We start from the raw sequence: 24,853 nt of genomic DNA, 5'->3' as shown, positions 1-24,853 counted from the left end.
CTTCAGGGTGGGGGTCCCTACTGGGGTGCCTGGTCAGCTTGGGTGAGAGGCTGAGGGCTGTTTTCAGGCTGGCCAAGCCCCCCCCCTCAGCCCCCCCGGCAATGGAAGCTCCCAGCCTCTCCTTTTTTTTTATTCTGGGATTTATTTACCTTCTATAATTGAAACTTTGTAGCCTTGAGAGGAGCTCAGAGCAGGCCAGGACGGGCAGGAGGGAAGCTTAGCTTCCTCCATCACCAGGGGCAACCCACTCCTGCTTGCTCCAGCTCCGTGGCCACAGCGGCTGAAAGCAGGTACCTGGGGTTATTTACCTTCTATAATTGAAACTTTGTTGCTTTGAGTGGAGCTTAGCTCATTAGAGCCAGCTGCGGCAGCTGGGAAGCTTGGCTTCCTCCATCATTGGGGCAACCAAGCCTCCTGCTTGCTCCAGCTCCATGGCTGCCGGCCACAATCTTGGTTGGGTTAATTTGCATATATTCACTCTGATTGGCTGGTGGGCGTGGCTTAAGGTGTAGCGAAGGGACGGTCAATTTGCATGTTTGTCTTTTATTAGTGTAGATGTTCTGGCTGCACTAAGGTGAATAGATTAAAAAGGGACAAAATTATAATCAGGAAGAACAATTAGGTGATTATTTTGGTAGTCCAAGCTACAGATGATTGATTAATCTATTAATTACTGATCATGTGGTTCACCACATTTCACAGTGGCTTCTTCATATGGACTCAGACATTTCAGTGGTGTGTGTTTTTTTAAATATTTGAAATAGTTGAATTTACCCAGCTAGCATGGCTCAGTGATTGAGCGTCAATCTATGAACTATTACTAAGGTTGCAAATATCAAAAAATTTCTATATGTGACACGGCACCAGAGTTAAGTTAGGGTTTTTCAAAAAGCTGACACAAGAGGCAGCCGATCCATGCTTCTCTCTCATCATTGATATTTCTGTCTTTCTCTCCCTCTCTCTTCCCCTCTGAAATCAATAAAAATATATTTAATAAAAATAAAATTAGTGAATTGTGTGAAGCTTGCATTCAAGAGGCCATTAATTGATTAAGTCAGCAGCTGCCATCTGCCTGTACTTACCATACTTCATCGGGATGGCAAGGCTGGTGTGCCCGGTCTACATCATAGCGAACTATGAGAAGCATAGTTCCTTCCAGAAGCATTGCTTCATAAGGGAAGTACTCTGGGCACCCATCTCCTTGCTTTCATTATCCCTGTCACCTACTTCTTCTGCCCTTTTTAGTCTGATAATCCTTCTCTACTATACTTCCACATGGTGATAACGTTTAGGAAAGAAGTTCAGATGTGCTTCAACATCGAAAGATAGGAGAGCCTGATTGTATTTGACTCAAAATGAAAAACTTTGGATTCTACCTAAAGGGACATGAACAAGCCTTGGAAGTTGTGAAGGAATTGTTTGGCCATAATTCTTGCCGTGGAGACTGGGCGTCTGCCAACACTTTACTTTGAAATTTCTGCCTTCTGTTTCTAATCTTAAGGCATCATAACATACAATTCTTTTGCCACTAGTCCAGTTTATTCTTTTATGAGGAAGAAGGCACTTTTAAATAACAATTATTTCCACTATAATTAAACAAATCTTCCTTTGTTTGCATTATATTTGTTACTATATTGTATACACACTCTGCTTGCTTAAACTTGCCCTGTGACTATTTCACAGGAACTTTCTTTAGAAGTTTTAAAGTCTTTGACTTCTTAAAGTATTAATGGGATTTGCTAAAGTTGTAGTATCTGAATGCTTGACTAGATATAGTAGCAGGACAACAAGCTTGTTCACACAGCTCCTCCAGCAAGTATTTTTCCCTTAGACAATCCTCAATTCATTTGAAGTGCCAAAGCATTAAAGGAAGATGTATGTGGGTTTACTCCTGAATACAGCAAGACCAGACATCTCACAAAGTTTACCTTAAGGTCCAGATATTAGAAAAGTATGCTGCCCTTTGGGAGAGCTTGGATTATAAAGGATTAGTCTGGACCTAAATGACTTTAGCCTTTTTGTCCTCTTTTGCTCCAGTGTCATCATTCTGGTACTTTGCACTTTATGTGCTTAACTACGAATGTGACTTATGCTCATAACCTTCAGTTATTGATATAAATTTGGAATTCATAGATTCTTGTGATTCATTTAAGAGTACAGGTTAGAGAGGCCCTGTCTCCAAATACAGATACATTGGGAGTTAGGGCTTCAAAATATGAATTTTGGGTGGGGGGCACAATTTAATACGTAACACTCAGACTAACAAAACTGAGAGGATTTATCACAAGTAAATGTTAAAAGAAGCTCTTCAGAGAGAAAGAACATGATATTGGTCATAAAAATTAATTTACATAAAGACAGAAAAATTGTTAGAGAAAGAATAAATGAAGGTTTTTTTAAAAAAGGTTAGAGCTGGTTTGTAGTTTAGAAGATTACTTCTAAAAGGATTTTTTTGAAAACCAGATAAACCATAATAATCATAAAAATAACACATGTTCACTGGTTTTTAAATTTTTTTATTCTTAAGTAATAAAAATTAGAGACACAAGATGTTGCAAATATAGTTGAGAGGTCCTATGTACACTTTGCTCAGCTCCCCCATGGCATTTTTTATATAACTATATTATTAAATCAGAAGATTGACATTGCATGTTCACTATTTAAAACCAACAAGCAAACGTAGAAATGTATAAAGACAAAGCTCTCTGCTTCAGTTTCTCAGAGCCATCACTGTGTTTCCCTGCAGACCTTTCATAAGGTGCATTTAAACACAGACATGCACCCACTTGTGTGAACACATGTAGAGGTCTTGACTTTTGAGGAGGAAATGGGTCATTTATGCTATAATTTACATTTTTCATGCAACACTGCATGAATTTTCATATTCGTAAATATGAATCTGCTTTATTTTTCATTTCTTCCTATGGAAAATAAATATACCATAATTTATTAAACAAGTCCTCTTTTTTTTGGACATTATGGGGTCTCCAGTGTTTCTACATCTAAATAATGCTGCAGTTAATATCCTTAGACTTATATATTGAGCAGTTGTATTTCTCTCTGCTTTTTGTGAAGTAGAATTTACTGGGTATTGCCAAAATAATGCTCAAAGAAATAAACCAACCAGAGTTATTTTTTTTAAAGTGCTTAAGTTCGCTATATGACAAAATAAAAAAATTAGCAGATTTATGAGAAAAATTATTCATGTAAATGTGCATTTAGTAAAATATGGAATATTCCTTATTTATACTGTAAGCATTTTTGTACTGTGATTAATTTTGAGGTGTGCTCTACAAGGAGTAAGCCTTTGTCTCCAGAGACTGGGAATTGCAAGCCATTACATAATGTAAAGAGAGGCAGTCTCAAACTTAAATGTTTTTAATTATCAATATTCTTGCTATTTCTTTCACTGAGAGTGGTAGGGTAAAATTTTCAGAATAGCCTGTCAACAATAAAGGATAGTGATAATCTGGCCTTTAATAAATATTATACATCTGTTAAGTTAATTATTGGATATAATCTCTACATTGGCACTATCCAACAGGTAACTTTATCCCTCCTCTCAACATTAACTTGCATTTTTGCCAAACTTTCTATTATTTGCTTATAAGAAATAATGTTTTTCTCTAATTATTTTTTTATTGACTAAAAATGTTCCTACTTTTTTTCCTTCCCATTACAGATTTTGGATTGGGAGAATAGTTTATGAGAAGTTTAAATATTTAAATACTTTGGCAGAAAAATAGCAATATGCACTGTTTGTTTCATATACTAATGAGTATTATAACCAAAAATCATATTCACTGTTATGATCTTTTTGCTATATAAAACGAAATTCCTGAGACTGTCTATGTTATATTTATCATATCCAGTGTGAATCTTACCACAGTGTTTTAAAAAACCTTACATGCCCTAGCCAGTTTGGCTCAGTGAGCAGAGCATTGGCCTTCTTACTGAAGGGTCCCGGGTTCGGTTCCGGTCAAGGGCATGTACTTTGGTTGCAGGTTCCCCAGCCCTGGTCGGGGTGCGTGTAGAAGGCAACCAATCGACGTGTCTCACTCACATCAATGTTTCTCTCTGTCTCTTCCTCTGCCTTCCACTCTCTCTAAAAACCAATGGAAAAATGTCCTCGGGTAAAGATTAACAAAAAAACCTTACCATGCATTCTTTTGAAAGCAGATTGGTTATACACACCAACAAAAGGAAACCTTGTGTAAATTAGCCATCCTAATATAGTTGTTCAAGCACTTAACTTATAAATTGAGGAAGTTAGATTCTAACCCTACTTCATATATAAATTTGAACAAGACACTTAATCTTTCTGAAACTCAGCTTCTCCTTTCATAAAGAATAGAAAAGCCTGTACTTCACTAGAATGAGTTTTGCAAGTTAAGTTATACACAAATACAACTAATGACCTGAAATAGAGATAAAGAAAAATTAACAGTGGGTTAATCAGGATCCACTGTAGGTAATCTATGTGAGAAAGACGCACAGTTTCAAACTATATTTCTACAGAGCTTTTCCAGTGGTATAAATTTAAAGCTTCCTTTTGTGCATTAATCTCTCTGCTTTTCCTTTGTGGCTGTGTTCTGTCAGAGAAAAGACAATCAAACTTTTGCTTCTCAAAGTGTTGTGTGTAATATAATTTAGTTCTGTTCAACAAGCTTTTATTGAGTACCCTAAGGGAAAAGGAAGAGCTAGTACCCTGCCCTTGAAAGACTCATAAGTTGGTTGGAAAAGTGAAAACAAACATATCCAATAAAATAGGTATATGTACTAGTAATAGAACTTCCAAGCTTTTAGAAGTTCTCAGTGGCCCACAGAATCACCCTTCCTCAAATTTGGGTGGCTCAGAGAACCAAACACTGTGAGTATTCAGCTAGAATGAAGTTGTGCATTCTGCCATATTTACCATATATTAAAAGAAATTTAGATTAGTGTCTTTTAGGTCAATAATGACCTCTTAAGATCCAAATGGATATATAATTATGAAAATTTTTACTAACATGTCAAGAGGATGAAAGTGCTGAAGGGATTATTTTATTTGAAAATTAAACATTCATAGTATTTTTTGCCTGAACTTCCTCCTTAGATATACTTACAGTACTTACTTAGTACTTAATGTTAAGTGACAGGTTAGTTCTTGGAGTGTTTTACAATTCAGTGTTTTTTTTTTCCTTTGTCTCTTTTGTGTTTTCTTAAATGTCAAATCATCGTTCAATTACTGTGGTTTGTGACTCCATGATCTTCATAGTCCTGAAATCCTAAGACTTGATAATTGGAAGGGTCTTCAGAAAATCAAACCAAACCTCCTAGAAGCTCTCCCTTTAACCAGGGCTCTTGCGGCTGCTCTAGATGTCTTAAGATCACCTACATTCAAATATAGAGGCTTCTCTGCCCTTTTGAAAATCTCATGACAGCCTTCTGAAACTCATGCACTGTCCCTCATTCTAGAAGATTAAAATATTTGATTTCTCAATAGAGTTAAGAACTTTCTCCCTACTCAGTACTTTCTTTTCTTTTTTCTCACTACCTTTTAAAAAAAATTTTTTTTCATTCATTTCAGAGAGAAAGGGAGAGGGAGAGAGAGATAGAAAAATCAATGATGAGAGAGAACCACTGATCTGCTGCCTTCTGCACACACCCTCCTGGGGATTGAGCCCAAAATGCAACCTGGGCATATGCCCTTGACTGGGATTGAACCTGGGACCCTTCAGTCCACAGACCAACGCTCTATCCACTGAGCTAAACTGGATAAGGTACTTAGTATTTTCTTACTGCATTCCTTCCCACCTCCCAACCTTTTTCCTGTCTAGTCACTCCTTGGTTTGTTTGCACTATCTGTTCACTTCTAACCCTCTTACACCTTCATTCCAGTGGAAATGGCCCTACAGCTTTAACTATTGAACAGAATGTTTTTCTTCACCTCCTTGTCACAGAATTCTGAGGATACTGCTAACCGTGTAGCCCTCGCTAGTGGTAGCCATGCATTCTTTCATATGCTCCAAGAGTGATTGAGACTTTGGTTTTCTCCTAGTTTTTCATTTCTATTCATAGACCACTAGAGGCCTGGTGCACGAAATTTGTGCGGGGGTTGGGGGGGGCAGTCACTCAGCCCAGCCTGCAACGATGCCAGTGTCCTGTGACCCAGTCTCTGGCCAGAGGCCCCTCCCTCTGTTTGGCCAGGGCGCAGGACGCTGGGCTCGCGTCGCTGGGGTGCTGCCGCCAGCGTCTCCCCCCTTCCCCTCCAGCCACTATGGGCTCCACCATCTTTTGTCATGGAGTGACGGTTAATTTGCATACTACTCTTATATTAGATAGGATAGCGGTCTGGTGCACAGGTGGGAGCCGACCAACCTGCCCTGATGGGGGCCCTGGATCAGGGTGGGGGTCCCCGCTGGGGGGTGGGGCTGGCTGCCGTTTCAGTTGGGCTTTTTAAAAATATATATATTTTATTGATTTTACAGAGAAGAAGGGAAAGGGACAGAGAGTTAGAAACATTGATGAGAGAGAAACATCGATCAGCTGCCTCCTGCACACCCCCGACTGGGGATGTGCTCACAACCAAGGTACATGCGCTTGACTGGAATCATACCTGGGACTCCTCAGTCCACAGGCCAACGCTCTATACACTGAGCCAAACCAGTTAGGGCTGTTGGGCTTTTATTATATAAGATTTTCAACTAATCTGTATTTTAAAGAATGCTTCCAACTTTCGTACCTGTTATCCTCTCTCCCTTCTTTGTCCTCCTAATTATCAACAAGCTTTACCTTAGTTGTGTTGAAGGTACTGGGTCAGGCTCTGTTTTATGTGTTACAAAGAAGAGATGCTGCCCTAACCAGTTTGGCTCAGTGCATAGAGTATCAGCTTGTGGACTGAAGGGTCCCAGGTTCAATTCTGATCAAGGACACATACCTCGTTGGTTGCTGGCTCAATCCCCGGCCCAGCGTGCATGTAGGAGGCAACCAATCAATGTGTCTCTGATGTTTCTCTCTGTCTCTCCCCCTCCCTTCCACTCTCTCTAAAAATCAATGGAAAAATATCCTCAGGTGAGGATTAACCAAAAAACAAAAACAGAGAAGAGATGCTCTGGCTTGAGTTTTTTCTGGTGGCCACATGTAAGATGTTTATGCAAAGTGTCAATGGAAACCATTAGTTTAGCAGGATGACACAGCCTATTTTGCTTAGAAATGTCCTCATTTCCTGTTCAGGTTACCCAGAGGTCAGGTAGGGATTTCTTTTTGCACTGGCACTCCTGTAGTGCAGATTCACATCAGGCAAGCGTTGTAGAGCTTAGGGCACAAGCCACTTGATTCCGCAGGCTGCATTTATCTTCCTAAGAAAATAAGCCCTTCCCCTGTTGTTTTTATTTGGTTTTTCTTTTTGTGTTTTGCTGTTATAAGCCTGTAGTGAAAGTTTATAGCCATAGCTGAAGCTCTATACCAATAGCTGCTTCTTAACTAAGCTGCATCTTCAAACTTATTGCCCATTTTGAAGTTCATGTGGATACCTGCATGGCCAGAATGTCAGTGTTGTCATTATTGGCCTATCCCTACCCCAGAAATTTGTTGCTAAGCACTCAGGAAAGTGTTAGGCCCCACAGGAAGCCATGGCTACATGCTAGGCACTCTCGCCTGAGTGAATCAGCTTCGGTATAGTCTGATTACTGCCCTTCTTTCACATTTAATTATGCCATGAGGTTGTAGAAAAACTAAATTTATCATTGAAACAAACTAAGCAGCAAGTGTTCTGACATGTTTATTGAGCAAATTATACCTGACAAAATGTAATTACATGTACAATCAGATCCGCAAGTAACTGGATAACTAGGGGTTAATAAATTGTCTAGGATAAGAGAAGCGCCTTTTAGATTCTAGGAAAGTAAATGAGATGCATTTCTTTTTTAAAATATATTTTTATTGATTTCAGAGAGGAAGGAAGAGAGAGAGAGAGAGAGAGAGAGAGAGAGAGAGAGAGAGAGAGAGAGAGAGAGAGAGAGAGAGAGAGAGAGAGAGAGAGAGAGAGAGAGAGAGAGAGAGAGAGAGAGAGAGAGAGAGAAAGAAAGAAACATCAATGATGAGAGAGACTCATCCATTGGCTGCCTCCTGCACACCCCCCACTGGGGACCAAGCCCACAACTTGGGCATGTGCCCTTCCTTGTCTGGAATCGAATCTGGGACCCTTCAGTCTGCAGGCCGATGCTCTATCCACTGAGCCAAACTAGCTAGGGCCAAAATATATTTCTTGAAAAATTGTTTGAGTAAAGATTATAAAGTCTATTATAAGATTAGAAAGAAATAAAATGAGTTAGGATACAAAACCCTTTAAATTCTTTTTTTGTGTTTTGTTGTTGTTAATCCTCACCTGAGGATATTTTTTTCCATTGATTTTTAGAGAGAGTGAAAGGGAGGGAAGGGGGGAAGGAAGAAGAGAGAGGGAGACAGAGATAGAAACATTAATTATAAGAGAGGACCATTGATTGGCTGCCTCCTACACAGCCCCTACTGGGGATCAAGCCTGCAACCCAGACATGTGCCCTTGACTGGAATTGAACCTGGGACTCTTCAGTCCACAGGCCAATGCTCTATCCATTGAGCCAAACTGGCTAGAGCCCCCCTTTTTTTCTTCTTAACAATTGTGCTATGAAGGAGTACATAAAGAAACCCCAGATAGCCTAACTTTCTTCATTGAAGCACCTACTCTCTCTATTATATTCTTGAGTATAGATACATTGGCATCCAATTTTTCTTCATTGGCTAATCCGAATTGTCTTCCTTCATTGTTCAAATTCTCCCACAGTCAAGTCATACAAGCAGATCTTATTCCTTCATTGCTTCAGTGAAGCAAAATGATTCATCAGGGAGAATTGAAAGTCTAGTAAACATCTCTAATCATGAGTTTCAGGGTTTGATTTCCTTAATATTGGAAGTCTGAGCTCCAATGGTGAAGTCATTACATAACTACCTGCTATATAAGAGTGGCAGATATTGTAATGGATCTGGACAGAAAATTAAATGTATGACCCAAGAATGTTTGTTGAACATATTTGATGGTGTCACCACTGGTTGACAAAAGGTAATCACAAGAGCAGAACTTTGGTTGTGAAATATTTTAGTATATTCTATAGCACAAAATAAATCAGTCAATAAAATGGACTAGTGTGGCTTTCATAATAATTATAAGATGTTACTAAAAATTCAGGGGTGTCTTAATTATTAATAGTTTACATGTAAAGTAAACTATTAGTATGTAAGATGTGGGTTCAGTGTAGACTTAAAATTCTGTATCAAAAGGTAACCTATGAAGTTCATCTCAACATGCATTTGTTTAATTTATACCAGAAGTGGGCCAAATGTGAAGATACAGATATTAAGCAAAATAAGTCACCAGCTTTGAGGCACTTACGAAGGTCATTTTTAGGAAGAAGAAAGAGCATTTCAACTATTGGGATATTGGAAAGAGACAGGGCTGAGGTAGCCATGAGTCACCCAACTACAAAAGGAATCAATTGATACTTGATTCTTTAGTAAATCAACAGAAATTAACCAATGATATCAATAAGTTGTGAAAACTACTTGAGATATATGGAGGGTGCTATAAAAGAGGAAGAGCCAACCCAACCAAGACCACCTGGTCTGGGAAGGCTTCCTGAGAGAGGTGAATCCTGACTTTTATGGAATAAGTAAGTTACCTGGATGAAGAGGAGAAGGAGACTCCACCCAGAGAAGAAAGTGATAAATGTACAGGTTTATCATTTCATGGTTTATAAGTTCTGAGTATTTCTCGTTTAGGAGTTTAAGTTACAAGTCAGGAGAAGAAGCCGTAAGGTTGACCTGGATCAGGTGCAAAATAACTTTTCATGTTATGTTAAAAAACTTAAACTTTATCCTGTAAGACTCGGGAAGCCATTGAAGGTTTTAAGCAAATGAATGGTGTGATCAAATTTGTATTTTAGCTGGATCTCTGGCATCAGTGTGTAAAGGTTGATGGATCTGGCGTATTGGAAGGGAGAGGCAAAGGGGATAGGCAAGACCAAAGGCCTCGGGGTGATTCCTATATTGGAACTAGGACAGTAGTAATAATAGTAGGGATGGAAAGTAGTTATCTAGGACTACGACATAGCTTACCATCAAGAACACTTTAGGAACAGTCTACCTCTGCTGTGTGCACTTCACCTGGGTGAGGTGACTTGAAGAGACCGGTGCCTTTTAACCTCTGCAGCCCAACGTGCTCAAAGCTCCTCCTAGTCCTCACACGGCGGGAGTGGAGAGGCCCGCTGGGAAAGGCAGGCGTGGGCGAGGGCTCAGGTGCATCAGAGAGTAAAAGGCATGAGGAGGACAAAAAGTGAGGGCGTGGGAGGCACAATACTGCTTCTTCCTAGTGTTGCCCTAGCCCTTTCTGTCTGCTACTTAAGATTCTCTTTCGTGCTGTATGTGGATTTTTCCAAATGTGCTGTTTTCAGAGAGCTGGAAAGTGGGTAAAGCCAAGTACTTTAAAAATCATACAGCTTGTCGTTTGATTTCAACATCTATTTAGAAAGGGGCTTGTATTTTCCCGTCTGTGGCTAATTTAATAAGATCCATTTTTCTTGAATCCCCCGTGCCCAATTACTCATATTTCTTCATAAAGCGGCATTATGGTTTAGGATTTTTGTGTTGTTTAAATCTCAGAAGCCCTCTAGGAACCCTTGCTTTGGTTTTGTTTTTTGGAGGCAAAGGAAAAATGATCTCCTGGTTTACTTTTGGAATCTGCAAATCAACTCTGAGGTCCCAGGTGGATTTGGTGTTTGGAAAAAAGGGACTTTGGGGGACTAAGGTTGACCCTGAGCCCCCAGGTCACTGTTCACATTTACAAAAGCAAACCTGGTATCCCCAATTGCTTTTCTCTTGAGGTTGGCTTAACTTTATTTATCTTCTGTCTTGGGTCACTGCCCCTGAGGTGCTTCAAAAGCAAAACCCAAAAGACCCAAAACAAAGAAAGCTAAACCAGATTCAAGGAAAAAATGACCTGCACTCTGGGTTCACTTTTACAAAGGCAAAAAGTCACTTCGAGTTCCATAGAATGGTTTTAAATCGGCCTAGATTCATTGTGTCATTTGCACAAAGTGATCTCAACAGGTCTGAGACCCCAAGTTTCTTGGGTGTAGATATAGAGTGAGACTTAGGATGGGAAACTGTCAGCAAGCTAAATGTGATGACACAGATGAATTCTTCAGTGATTCAACTATTTGAGCATATAAATGGGACCACCCATGCAACCATTTCTTTCCGTAAGCTGAATCTTTTTGTTTGGTGGACACACACAGGGAGCGCTGAAGAAGTGAAACTTTTACAACTCACTTACAAATATTGGCACAAATCCACTTTATGTTATCAGATTAGTTATGAAGGGTATATTTGAATCCTTGGTGAAAAAAAAGTTAGGATACTAATTTTAGGTAATCTTATAAATCATGATGAGATAGAACTGAGGCAATTATTTTGCTGTTCATTTTTATATGATCCATACTTTGCTTACTTCCCAAAAGGATTTAAGGTGGATTACTTTACTTGACTATTGGAACAAACCCATTTATAGAACTTAATACCAATTTTCATTATAATATGCCTAACTTTATCCTTTAATAAGTAATTGTAAAATTGCTCTTAGATAATCTAGGGAAGATTTTTGTTTTTGTTCATATTTGATCTACATCTTTGAATTTTAGGTATATATGTTAAATAATAAATTCACCTGTTGAGACTATGTCTTACTGTTTATTTAAAAGACTGAGAGAGATTTGGTGTGATTAATAGTAAATGTATTGTTTATGTATTGCCATCTTAAGGAAGCAAAGCTTGAGATAGAGAAATGAGGTTTTTCATAATAAGGTTTTACTATTAAGGACATAGTGCATCCCATGAAACCTGACCGAATGTGAGAGGCAGGTCCCAAGGCACTGGCTGTTTGTGTGGAGTGAAGGTGAGTGTCAGTGGTTGTACCTGTCATCACTCCAGTTTCCTCATCCCTTCCTGTCGCACTCTGGCTCCAGAGCAGTCATGTTCTTTTTAAACCAGCCCAAAGATCAGAGATCATGCATCTTAGTTAAAGCAGGGATGGGTAGCAGCCTACAGAAATGGGTTCAGTCCATCACTCGGCCTGGTATAGTGTTTGTTCCATAACATTCTCGTTTTGTGTTACATCTTTCACTTCAGTTTAAATTTTTTTAAAATGAAAAAAGACCTTATAATTTTGGATAAGGGATACCAGAAGACCATTCAGAAATATTAGTGCTTCTTTCTCTAGGGAGAACATTTAACACATTCAACATTAGACCCAGTGCTTTCTTGTGAGGGAATCTGGCTTTACCAATGCTCCAGTCAAATCCTGGGAGAGATGGGGGAAGTCAGTTGACTGCGTTCACTGGCCCCTGTTTGCCTGCAGGCCAACATTGGCCTTTTTCAGAGAGCTATCAGCATAGCCGAAGGGATCTGGAGGGTGCTCATTTTTGGTACTCATGAAGCCTAAGAAAAATGCCTAAGTAAACTTGGAATAGTGGTATGGCATCATCAATCAGCCAGTTATTTCTTAAATATCTACTGAGTAGGTACACTCTGTTGGACACATTTTATGTGTTTTCCTGCCTGTTTTGTGACGTTTGTTTCTGTTTACTTATTGATGCAGTTTGGTGCATTTGAAAAATCCTTACGCAAATGAAAATGAGAAATCAGAATATGAGATCGGCATACTTGCTGGCCCCATATCTCCTCCACCCACGTCCATAAACATCATTACATAAAAGGGTACGGTCTTTTTCTTTTTTAGTTTTATTCATTTCAAATGGGCCGGATCCGGCCCACGGGCCGTAGTTTGCCCACAGCTGACATAGACACTGAAGTAGTGCTCAAGTCTGCAGCCACTGGATTCATGGGCTGAGAACAATGAGCAAGCAGTCACTGGCTCCTACATAAATCAGTAGTTTCTGTCTTACTTAATATTAAATTGATAGTAGCTTCCTTATATGTTATAGTAGTTCAAAATACTAGGGTTTTGTGTGAATAGTTTTTTAAGATAATTTCGTCATGTTAACATCAAAATATTACTTGTTTCCTTGTTAACTGTCTGCCTCTCCACCTTTTCCACGTATAATGTAAACTCTTTGAGGTCAGGGACTTTGTTCAATTCTATATCCTGGTGCCTAATAGATGCTACTTCGCTGCCTCCTTGTAGGTGAGCCGTCAATATTTGTTGAATGAATAAATGAATGTTATCTAAGTGCTTAGCCCTTTTATCCACATTGGCAATGCATTCCATAGCTATCTTCAAGTTAACTCTGCACTATATGTAGTTCTATAAAGTATTAGTGTAAAATTGAAAGCATGTCGATGAGATTTGTCTACATGTGGGCAGGTAGGTTAAATTTTGTGGTCCTGTAATGTCTAGAGGTAAGAGATTTGCATAGGATTGTCTGGCCATATGTGAAAATTGTAAGCATAATATTTCTTTATCTAGGAAAGTCTGTGTTGGTGCCGTAGAAGAACCAGTTCTATATTCACAGTTGGAGTTGGTGTAGGTTTTTAATTAATTAAGTGGGCTCCTCCTTTCCCACCTGGGGGTAGATCTGCACAAGAGAAAAACAGACTTTTGTTAAGGCCTCTTCCTCTTGCAAATCCCAAAGGTCATGTTGCTAATGCCTTTTGGAAAGAAAAGGAGATTACAGCCAGTATACAGTTATTAAGTGTTACTCTCTGCTGACTGTGCGCATGCCCACACACACTTGTGCAAACACATACCTAACCTGAAGAGGAATCCTTCAAAATGAGGCTTTTGTTAACGACTCTGTGAAGAGTAGTCATTATCGAAATTTAATGTATAAATATGCAAACCTTATTTCTAACTCTAGAGTTAATACATGTCCATTGTGAAATATTATGAAAATAAAGAAGACAATACATTACTCATAATCCCATCACACAAGTAACAGCCATTCAGAACATTTTCTCAAATTTTCTTCCAGTCTTTTTTGAAGGGTTTTTATGTAATTTCAGTAGCAACAGTTATTATAAGCATCTTCCTAAACTATTTAAAATTCTGTGTAGATCAATTTTAATAACAGCATAATAGTCTTGTAGATATATCTTCCTATTTAATCATTATCTTAATATTGAGATTTAGGCTATTTTCAGGGTTTTTTTTCTCTTCAGTTTTTCGATAACACAAATAACATTTTTGAGATTAATATCTTTGCTCATACTTTTTGTCTATCTTTATTATTGTTTCCTGGAGTTAGACTCCTGTAAGTATGATTACTGAGTCAAAGAGAATGACCATTTTTATAAGGTTCTTAAACATGTAACAAAATCACGTTGCAGAGAAGTGATACAAATTTACATTTTCACCATGGGAGAATATGAAAGTAACTTTTCCTCCGTGTGAAAGGAAGGAAAAAAAGTACTTGCTGCAACAGTCAAAAATTACACAGAACTTTAAATAAGTTCCCTTTTTTTTAACATAGTTTATTCTTTTAACTTTGTGTCAATGTAGTTTCTGTACCAATGTTTTAAATATTGGTATGGCCTAGGATGTTGTCTGAAAAAAAAATAGAGTGGCTTTTAATATTGGTACGTAATATTTTCACGAGAGAATTTTCCTCCTTTTACAAGAAATTCTCTATCAATAGCTGTTTGTTGGATGGGAAAAGTCAAACAAGTCCATTATCTTCCAAGGGAAGGGCTAGTTTCTTGTAACCTTTCTTTAGGTTTGAACTACCCCAGAAGTTTTATTCCTCTCACATTTAGTGGCTGGAATAGCATATGAGTAAATGTAAATGCTTCATTCATTTGAAAGCAAAAGCAGTATACTTCTTAGTTAAAACAAAAAAGAAGGAATAATATAAAAACTGAAGGAAGGTAGTAAGTAAAGCATTTAGCTTTCTGAAACAATTAAAATGGGGATAGGAAGTTGGTTTTAAATGGCTTAAAGGGGATTAGGGTTTTAAAGTTGGATAAGGAGTTTGGTGCTTTGGTTTAGGCATGGCATTGCTTTTAAAAGATTACTTCCATATTTGACAACAGTTCTAACTGGAGATTATAAAGCAAATAGTCGATTTTAAAACATTACAGAAAACAAGAGGGTTTCTTTTTTGTTGTTGTTTGTTTATACAAAATGATTGCCTAGAGTTAACATGCTGAGTCCTGAAGCCCTCCTTTCATAAGACTACTGAGGATCTATCACCAGGGAGAATCCAGCAGAGGTTGTTTAATGCACTTAATTGAGATTATCCGAGCTTTTGGTTTAAATTACTTTGGGAAAGTCTAGATGCAAATGGCTTCTTAGAAAGGTAAACATACTTAACCTTTAAGAGAAAAGGTTAAATTTAAGTTCTTTAACATTCTTCAATTAGTAGCACCAACCCTTATTAAATTTGAGTGTGAACTGAATAATATGTAAAGTTTAAATCTCTATACCTAATATAGTTAATATTAACTGTTTTCATTTTATACTTATTTGAAAATGCAATCAAGTATTTTATTAGAAAAGCAACGCCTGACAATTTTAATGACTTCAAAAGTAAAAAGATAGTAAATACTATTTTGATTATAAAGTGCAGTTAATTGAGTTTCAAAAAGGAATTTCCTTATTCTGTTTTATCTAAGAAGCAGGTCATGTTACAGTGGATCTAGAGTGGCATATACTTATGTATTAGCTGTAGGTAAGTAGCTAAAAGTTGGTTTAACATTTCCCCATTTTTCTCAGCTCCTTGACCTGTTTATGGTTTGGGATTGGTCTACTTACCTAGCTGATTATGGACAGCCAGCCTCTAAGTACCTCCGGGTGAATCCAAACACAGCCCTTACTCTTTTGGAGAAGTGAGTATATTCTGAAAACTTTTTTACATAATATTTTAGCATTTTGTGATTTGGTGATTAAAGAACTAGAGGTTTTCATCAAAAGAGAAATGTCTAAAGAGAGCTTAAAGGCTCAGTCCATTTTAATAACCAAAACATAAGCCTCTTTTTTATCCTTCAGTGTTGGTGTATGAGATTGCTATTTATGTTAATAGGAACAAAACATTTTTCCTACTGTACTCTCAGTAGCAGGCTTCATTGGCCTTAGAAATGTGTTTACTTGAGATAAGGGAGAACTGGAACTATATTTTATGCTGTAACATAGGAAAGAAGTTATTTTGTAAAATGTGGCTCAGAATTGGAATGGCTGCCACCAGCGAGTGCTATCAAACTCCACCGTTATGGGCCCGGGTTCTTTGTAGCAAAGAAGCATGTGATTTAGAAAATAATACAGTAAGAACTGGAGTAACAGGACACTTACTGGTGTATCTTGTCCATTTAAAAATAATACAAGTGTAGGTGTTGGTTTCTGTCAAACTATGTGACAGATTATTTTTTACTCAATCATATTTCATTTTAAGTATCACTATTAAAAATTTTAATTGTTGAATTACAAGTGTATATTATTTCCCCACATTTCAAAATGTGTATGGTGTATTTTACTTGGGAAGAAAAAGAACTGTTTAAAATACATGTAAATTTATTTTACAATACCATGAAACACCACTGAGGCAAAAAAAAAAAATTGCTGCTTTAAATTTTCTAATGTTATTTTTCCTTTTACCTTGTCTTGCTATGAATATAATTTGCAGTTAATAGAGGGTATGTATTTTAGCATACTTATGGAATGATATTAGAAAATAGTATAATATTAGAAAATAATATTATAAATCTAGTATATATAGATTTATATACTAATGCAAAAATACCCCTTTAAAGAGAATGTAGAATAAAGCTGCTAATTTTTTTGTGTGGTACCTATTTCCTAATTCTATTAGTACTTATTTTCTTTGAAATATATTTTTCAAGCATAGGCTTAATGTTAGATAATTCAGAGCACCCCAAGATTCTTTACTTGTGACAGCATAAGTTATTTCTTTTACTAAGCTTCTTCATTCACATATGTTCCTAGGATGAAGGATACTAACAAAAAGAACAATATATTTGCTCAGTTCAGGAAGAATGATCGAGACAAACAGAAGTTGATAGAGACAGTCATGAAACAGCTGCGAAGTTTGGTGAATGGTATGTCCCAGCACACATAGACTTCACGTCCCATGCACTCAGTGACACCAAATTCGTGACTGAATAGTTATCTCTATGGTAGCGGCAGTTTGCAGAATTAAAAAACACAGAGGAAAGACGCTGATGAGAGCTGAAATGAGAGACAGTAATAAATATCATTTGTATGGATTTTTAAATAATTGAATACTATTTTGTATATGGAAAGCGTGACATTAATTTTTCACTTTTAAAAATATATGTAAATCAGGTCAGAAATTGTATATGAAACTGATTGTAAATACATTAGAAAAACTTATGCCTATACATATCTTTTTTTATTCAGACTTGAATGATGGTTTTGTTTTTTCATCAGTATCTAGTTTTGGAATGCAATCATGTCCGATATGGGAATATTTCACTGTCATTTTCTGACTTTTAGCTTTTACTTTCACCTAAATATGATTTAATTAGACAAAAATTTTCTAATTCTGCTAACTCTGAAGGGGAAATAGGTAAATCTTTAAAGGTCCCTGAAATCAACCTTGATTTAACTCCATAAAAATGTGAATTATTTGTTCTCTTTGGGTGGTTTAATGTAACCATTCTGAATATGAAGACAAGTGTTAGATTTTCTAAGGATGCAATGTTTTTGTTCGGCAGGGGTAATATTTCTAACTATATTGTTTGTAGCTGACCCTATTCTAGAATTTATTTGGTTTGGGTCAAGTTAAAAGAGAGGACAGGAAGTAAGTGGGGTAACCACTTCAGGTGCAGCTTGTGCCACAGTAGCTATGTTCCTGCACATGAGGTACCACAGGGGTCAGGTTACTCCTTCAAATAGCATGTCCCCCTACCGTACCCTCACTTGGAAACAAGCCAAACCAAATGAACTCTGGAAAACCTAGAACAATGTATATTTTCCTTTGTGTAAAACAGCAGTCTGATCCTTATGTTCTCTTCATTGTATTTATGCTGAATGCTCCTTTTGCATTTTCAGGATTTATGCCTGTAAGAAACTTCTACTTGACTCTGTAAAATAAGTGTAAAAAATTATATGTACATTTCTTGATTTTGTGATGAAATATAAAAGAGGTTGAGCAAGTTCTTGAAAATAAGCTGCTCTAGCATCTATTCAGAGCTTCCTGATTTAAAACAACTGCTTCATTTAGAAAGGGTATTATTCCCTAGTTATTGAAATGGGGTGTCACCAAAACAAAGAAAATAAACGTTCTTTTGACCATTTCTTATCCAAAGATTTTTCACACTTTTAAAACTTTACATGGAAAACATGGTAATTCTTAGAAGTTGCTAAAAGAGGGTGAACAGCCAGCTAGCTCTCTTGGAAGACTGTGGAATGTGGTTGTCGCTGGTGTGCCTTACCCAACCCTCCAGGGCATCGGCTTGGGCGAGGTGTCCCAAATTCGGAGAGCGGCTGCCTTGCACAGCCGTACGGGCTTGAGTTCACCCCACTCTTCTCAGTAACATAGGAACTTTGCGCTTTACCTCCCCACCCTCTGGTTGCTGTAGGGACAGGGACCTGCGCGCGCGCGTCCTTGGGGCATTTGGAGCCCTGAGATGGAAAGAAAAAGCAACTACGTAGACTGGGGCGGGGGGCCTCCGAAGGGGAAGGGGATGGTGAATGTGGTCCCTGAGATCCGAAAGGAGCCCTGGGATATCTGCTTCTCTTTGGCTTCGGGCAACAATGACGCAACCATCTTTTTTTTTTTTTTAATCCTCACCCGAAAATATTTTTTCCTTTGATTTTTAGAGAGTGGAAGGGAGAGAGAGAGAGAAACATCGATGTGAAACAGACACATCGACTGGTTGCCTTCCACACGCCCCGGCCTGGCCGCAGGTCGAACCTAATAACCCTGGTCCGTGCCCTTGACCGGGAATCTAACCTGAGACCCTTGGGTGCGCGGGCATGGGCTCTAACCACCTAGAAACCCGACCATCTTTTGAAGGATTCCTGAAGTGGTAGATCAAAGACCAGGAAGGAGTGGGGATATCGGAGAATCTCGACCCTGGCTATCTTCTTCGTAGGCGCGTACGAAGCCTAGGTTGACGTCGAAGTCCGCAATTTCCCGAAAGGGAAACAGCAAATGGGAGAAATCCCAGACCTCAGCTTTGAGCACAGGGAGGGGAAAGGGCACTTAGAAGCAGAGCGAACGCGCGATAGCTCAGTGCGCGCAGTTTGCCCACCGCCGAGCTCCTGCTGGCAAGTTCTGGCTCGAACCCGAAGACCCAGCCAGAGTATTTCGGCCGGTCCCTCCGCGGTGCCGCTGCGGCTGCCACGCCCTGCTCCTTGCCCCTGGCGAGCCCGCCGCAGCCCACCGCCTCCAATCAGTACTCTGCACGGAGCGCTTTAAATATGCATGGGCGCGTCACGTCGTGTGTTTCTGAATCAGTCCGTAGGGAGGGAGCCAGTGTCTATATAAATGTGCCCGGGATGGGCCGAGAAGAGTTAACAGACTGGGGGAGGGAGGGGGAGCGGGGGTCTACAGCCCTGGTGATTGAAGCCCAGGTTGGCAACACCGGTGAGTTGCTCCCCTCTTACCGCCCTTGCTGCTTCTATCAGAGGAGGGAGTGCTGGCCCCGGGAGAAGGTGGGAGGTGCCCGCAGATGCTAGGCGTGAGCATCCCGAGAGGAAAAGTCCTGAGTGTGCGCGCCTTGGGGAAAGCACATTCCCTAAGGCGTGTGCTCACTGCCGCCTTACACTGCCCGTCTGCTTTGAGAGCGAAATCCTTGTCCGAGGTTATAGCTCTAGGTCTTGGCCCCCAAGCGACGGGACCTTTCTGGACAGAACTGGTGAGCTCTGCGCGCTGCCTGCTCCCCAGCTCTTGCGCCCTGAGCTCAGAGCGGCCTGGCACCCTGCATGCTCGCCATGTTCCCCTGCGGTCTGAGCTGCCTGTCTGCGCTGGGGGCGGCTGGCACCGCTCTCTTGTGCGCCGGCCTCCTGCTCAGCCTGGCCCAGCACCTCTGGACCCTCCGCTGGATGCTGAGCCGGGACCGGGCCTCCACCCTGCCCCTGCCCAAGGGCTCTATGGGCTGGCCCTTCTTCGGCGAGACGCTGCACTGGTTAGTTCAGGTGAGCAGTTGGCGTTCCCCACACCCCGATATAGCCCCTTCTCCCCTGGCTCCCACTGGACCCTCCCAGGGTTCGTAGCCTGTCCTTCCCGTTACCCACGGAGCATACATTGTCCTCGCCTTCGTCCAGCTGCTCCCTCGAAAGGACTGCCATCATGGCTACTTACACTGGTGGGGTGAACAGAGGGGTTCTAGGAAGGAGCCTGGGGAGCATGCCTTCTATGAACTGCAAGCATAGAATCAGGAGTCGGGGCATCTCAGCCGTGAGCCCTTTGGCTTTCACCGTCCGCATTCTACGTGCTTTCCTCATTTCACCAATGGGAGCAGGGGCTTCTAAACTCCTGTAGGGTAGTCACGAGACGCATTTGAGACTTTTTAGAAAGTAATGCACCAGCCCGAAGCAGGGACTTGTTACCCAGGGGCGGTTGGGAGGTCTGGGCCAGGCCCCCAGCGGTCCCAGCCCTCTTCGCCGCTCCTGCTGCAGGGCTCGCGCTTCCACAGCTCCCGCCGGGAGCGCTACGGGACAGTGTTCAAGACACACCTGCTGGGCAGGCCGGTGATCCGCGTGAGCGGCGCCGAGAATGTGCGCACAATACTGCTGGGCGAACACCGCATTGTGCGCAGCCAGTGGCCGCAGAGCGCGCACATCCTACTGGGCTCGCACACACTGCTCGGCGCGGTTGGCGAGCCACACAGGCAGCGGCGCAAGGTGAGCCAAAACCAGAGAAGGGGCCGTCGGGACCTCAGGCCCGCGGTTCCTCGGGCACCTGTTGTGGGGCGAGGCCCGGACTAATTGTTAGGGGTACACTACGAACCTGGCTGGAACCCCTGGCCAATCAGGGGGTGGCCTCGGACCAGTTCCTTACCTTCTCCGACTTCGGTTTTTAAGGCCAGGACTGGGACTTAAAGGTCCTTTCATCTCCGATCTTCTGTAACAGATACCAGAAGCGCTGGAAACAGCCTTGGAGAGGAGTTAGGGGCGACTTCCTCGAGGGGGTGGCAGCTGGAGGGAGCCTGGATGCATGCGGGGGGCGGGGGAGGGGGCGGACTGTACATCAGAAAAGAACTAGAGGGAATGGCGAGAGCAAGAGCCATCACGTGTAGGTCCGGACCACTTAGAAGAGAAAGGTCCCCAAATTGGCCTTTTGGCTCCTCTGCAATTGCCGAGCAGAGGAGGCCGGACAGTGGCCAGGGCTCACCGCTCGCGCTCCCTACAGGTTTGTGCGCTCCTGGTGCGCAGCCCGCCGGCCCGTGGCGGTCTACGATGCTGCCAAAGCCCTAACCTTCCGCATGGCCGCGCGCATCCTCTTGGGGCTGCGGCTGGACGAGGCGCAATGCGCGGAGCTGTCCCGAACCTTCGAGCAGTTTGTGGAGAACCTCTTCTCACTGCCCTTGGACGTGCCCTTCAGCGGCCTGCGCAAGGTACTGCCACCCGGCCCCCGACCTTCCTCTTGAGTCTCCCTAGACGCCCCCGCAGGTCACTTCTGTTAAGCGACAGAGGCACAGTGCGCCCAGGAAAGGGAGGCAGCGTGGTGTGGTGGTGCCCTCGGTCTGCCCTGACTAGCTGTGTGACCCGCGGCGGGCCACACACCCTCTCTGAGCCATGCCAGATGGGACGTGTTCCAGTCCCAGCAGCCGCGGGGCCTCCCTTTGGATGCTCGGTGGCAGGCGCCGGGCCAGTCGGCCCAGCCCCTCCCCAGAGCGGCGCCTCCTGGCCGGGCCTCCAGACCCCTTTAGAAGCCCGGACGGCTGCGGAACGGATGGGCCGCAGACACGCCCCTGGCCCAGCTCGGCGCCAGCCCGGGTTGGAGAGGGGTGGGTGCCGGCTCCCTGCCCGCGGCCCCGGGCCCGCTAGTTTCCGGATTAGAGAACCGCGGCCTCTTCCGACTTCAGAGCGTAGGGCCAGGCCCGGGGAGCAGCTAGGAAGCCCCGTGCCGCCTTTCCCTTCGCACTGAGCTGGGGCTTCTCCTGTGCCAATGCAGCGGTTTTCAGTCACCTGAATAAAAATAATAGTTATGTATAAAGGGGCATTATACTGGCTGATCACCTTGGATACATTTCCTGATTTAATCCTCTCAACCTGCAAAGTGTTACGTTTTGTTGATGAGGAAATTGAAGCTCAGACAGGTTAAATAATTTACCCAAGATCACACAGCTAGTAGAGGGGCAGAGAGGCAGGATTTGAACCTGACCTAATCTAACTACGAAACTCAGGCGCTCAAGTGCTTTTGCTGTTCTTGCTCCCTGAACTCTGAAGGGACACCCTGGCCCTCTTGCCTATCTCCTTACAGAGGCTAATGCTTAAAACAGCCATCGTGTCCTCTAAGCAAGAGCTTTTCTGGGTGCATCAAGGTGTCTGTCCCTTGCTCTCTGCACTGGTGCCCACTGTCCCTACCCATGCAGGGGAAAGGCAATGGGCTGGTTCCACCTCCACAACTTTGTGCCAGGAATGGGCACTGACCGCTGTGCGACTCTAGGCAATTGCTTGACCCCTCTGAACCTCGGCATCCTCCCGTAAGGACCAAAGAAACTGTTTGCCTACCTCAAAGGGAGCTGTGATAAACAAGAGAGAATGATGTATTGGAAAAGTGAACAAACTTTGAGTATTTATTAAGCACCTTCTATGTGCCAGGCATGAAACTAAGCTAGGACACTTAACGTTAGGAACTCAGCAGAGCAGCCTTGGGAAGATTTGGGGGCAGGGAGGTGCCCAGGCCTGGCCCCCTCAACCTTCCTGCCCCACCTCCCTCTCTCCCTGCCCATCAGGGCATCCGGGCAAGGGACCAGCTCCATCGGCACCTGGAGGAGGCCATTGCAGAGAAGCTCCATGAAGACATGGCTGGGGAGCCAGGTGATGCCCTGGCCATGATTATCCACAGCACTAGGGAGCTGGGCCATGAGCTCTCAGTGCAGGAGCTGAAGGTAGGTGGGGCGTGGTCTCTGCTCCCCTCTTGCAGTCCTAGAGGGTATGTCTCCACTTCAAGCCTCAATCACTCTTCAGGGTGAAGGGGAAAAGACCAGGCTTCCAGCCATGGCTCAGCCCTACCCACTCTCGTAGGAGCCTTGAAGACTTAAGTCTTAGGCTCTTCTGGACACAAACAGCTCCACTTCCCTCCCCGGTCAGCTCCACTTCCTTCCCCGGTCTCTGTCACTCACTACCTTTACCTCCGCTGTCCTCCTGACCATGAAACCCTCTTCACTCCTTTTCTCTGAAAATCCTAAGGGCTCAGGATCAAACTCCACATCCTCCTGGAAGCTCCCCTCTTCCCCAAAACCAATACTCTCTTCCCATAAGGCACCTTGGCACCTGACACTACTACCTGTTTTGTATGTCCACGGTGTGAACTGGATGTACCCACACAGCGCATGCAGCGGAGGTGGGGGAATGGCCCCCAGGACATACTTGACAGCCCCCCACAAAGAGTGGAGAGGTCGGGGAGCAGGAGACAGTTAGAAATGGAAACACCTCAGCCCTTCTGAAAGCAACTCCCATCCTTTCTCTGGGGCTCAACTGCCCCCTTCCTCCAGCCTCAGAGTGTGTCCTGGCCTTAAGTTTCTTCTCTGCAAATGGGGCCAATAATCCCCACCCTGACTCCTGGACAGCTGCGAAGTCTGGAAGAGCCAGGGTGTCAGAAGTAGATGAGCAGTGGGCCCCGAGTCCTGGGGGAGCCTAAGGGTAGGGCCAGTTCTGGGCAGTGAAGTGGGGGAGGGTGGGGAGCATGTGGAAAGGAGTGGTCCCACTGCCTTGACAGGGATGGGGAGGAGGTGTCTCAGCTTCTCTGGAAGAAACCCTGCCAGGATCTTCCGTTCTGGTCTGGGATTCGGGGCAGGTGAGCCAGGCTAGGCCTGACCAGGGAAGAGGTTGGGGCTGCAAGGTCTCTGTCCTGGCTCTCCATCTTGTTCAGGGCAGACAGTGAGCCTTGGACGGAGTCATTCATTCCACAGATGTGATGTACCTTGTCGGTGTCAGGCTTTTGCTGGGGCAGGGGACTTAGCAGTGGTCAAAACACAGCCCTGGCCCTTGAGGTGCAGGAGGGGTGGAGTCCACCTTCATCTTGTGATCACACAATCCCATCCTTTGTATCAGCACACTGGGTGCTGCCAGGAAGGAAGACAGGGAGCTGGGAGGAGAAGGCAGGCAGCGGGGGCTAGGCCTGGAGGGTGAAACCACAGGCTCCTCCTGTTTCCCTGGGCAGCGCAGACCGGGAGGAGATGGAGTCCCTCCCTGGGACCGCTCCACTAAGCGGGAGGAAGACACCTCCGGGCCAGCTTTGGTGCGACGCTGCTGCTGCAGGCGCCTCCCCCAGTTCCATGGGGTCCTCTCAGGAGCCCCAGCTGGGCCGCAGGCAGCACCCACACGGCTAAGAGCACCGGGCTCCCAGTCCTACTACTGGGGCTGCCGGCTGCAGGGACCGGTCCAACCCGGGAAGAGGAGGGCAGCAATTGTGCCTCCTCGCAGGACGTGGGGGAGGGGATCGAAGGGGAGAATGGGACGAGCTAATACACCTAAAGCACTAAGAACAGCGCACGGAATCAGGCTCCTGGCATTATCTCTGGGAACCTCCAAGGCAAGTGGCTAGATCCTGGCTTTGCTAGTTGCTACTGCGGCTTGCCCAAGCGGCAGACGGGGTCGACTCCCGGACCCTCGCACGTAGCTGCCCCAGGGGCACATCCCAACTCCCTGGCCTTTGCGCAAAGGCCAGTTTGGCGG

At 43.1% G+C, this 24,853-nt stretch overlaps 2 protein-coding genes across 2 annotated transcripts in view; both read left to right on the top strand.

The window, feature by feature from the left end:
* Positions 1 to 18,302, top strand: part of EXOC6 (exocyst complex component 6) — a 102,619-nt gene extending 84,317 nt beyond the window's left edge. Inside the window, exons 20-21 of the mRNA XM_006755090.2 lie at positions 15,740 to 15,852; positions 16,964 to 18,302. Of these exons, the coding sequence (XP_006755153.1) occupies positions 15,740 to 15,852; positions 16,964 to 17,096 (246 nt within the window). The 3' untranslated portion in view covers positions 17,097 to 18,302. The remainder of the gene's footprint in view (positions 1 to 15,739; positions 15,853 to 16,963) is intronic.
* Positions 18,303 to 19,939: 1,637 nt separating this feature from the next.
* LOC102765165 (cytochrome P450 26C1) overlaps positions 19,940 to 24,853 on the top strand; it is a 27,610-nt gene continuing 22,696 nt past the window's right edge. The window contains exons 1-4 of the mRNA XM_015557868.1: positions 19,940 to 20,143; positions 20,627 to 20,851; positions 21,316 to 21,564; positions 22,909 to 23,064. Coding sequence (XP_015413354.1) covers positions 19,940 to 20,143; positions 20,627 to 20,851; positions 21,316 to 21,564; positions 22,909 to 23,064 — 834 coding nt within the window. The remainder of the gene's footprint in view (positions 20,144 to 20,626; positions 20,852 to 21,315; positions 21,565 to 22,908; positions 23,065 to 24,853) is intronic.

Source organism: Myotis davidii, unplaced genomic scaffold (assembly GCF_000327345.1).
Source record: "Myotis davidii unplaced genomic scaffold, ASM32734v1 scaffold271, whole genome shotgun sequence".
NCBI classification, from domain to species: Eukaryota; Metazoa; Chordata; class Mammalia; order Chiroptera; family Vespertilionidae; genus Myotis; species Myotis davidii.
Note: the sequence above shows the minus strand (reverse complement) of the source record. Positions and strands in the feature narration are given on the sequence as shown.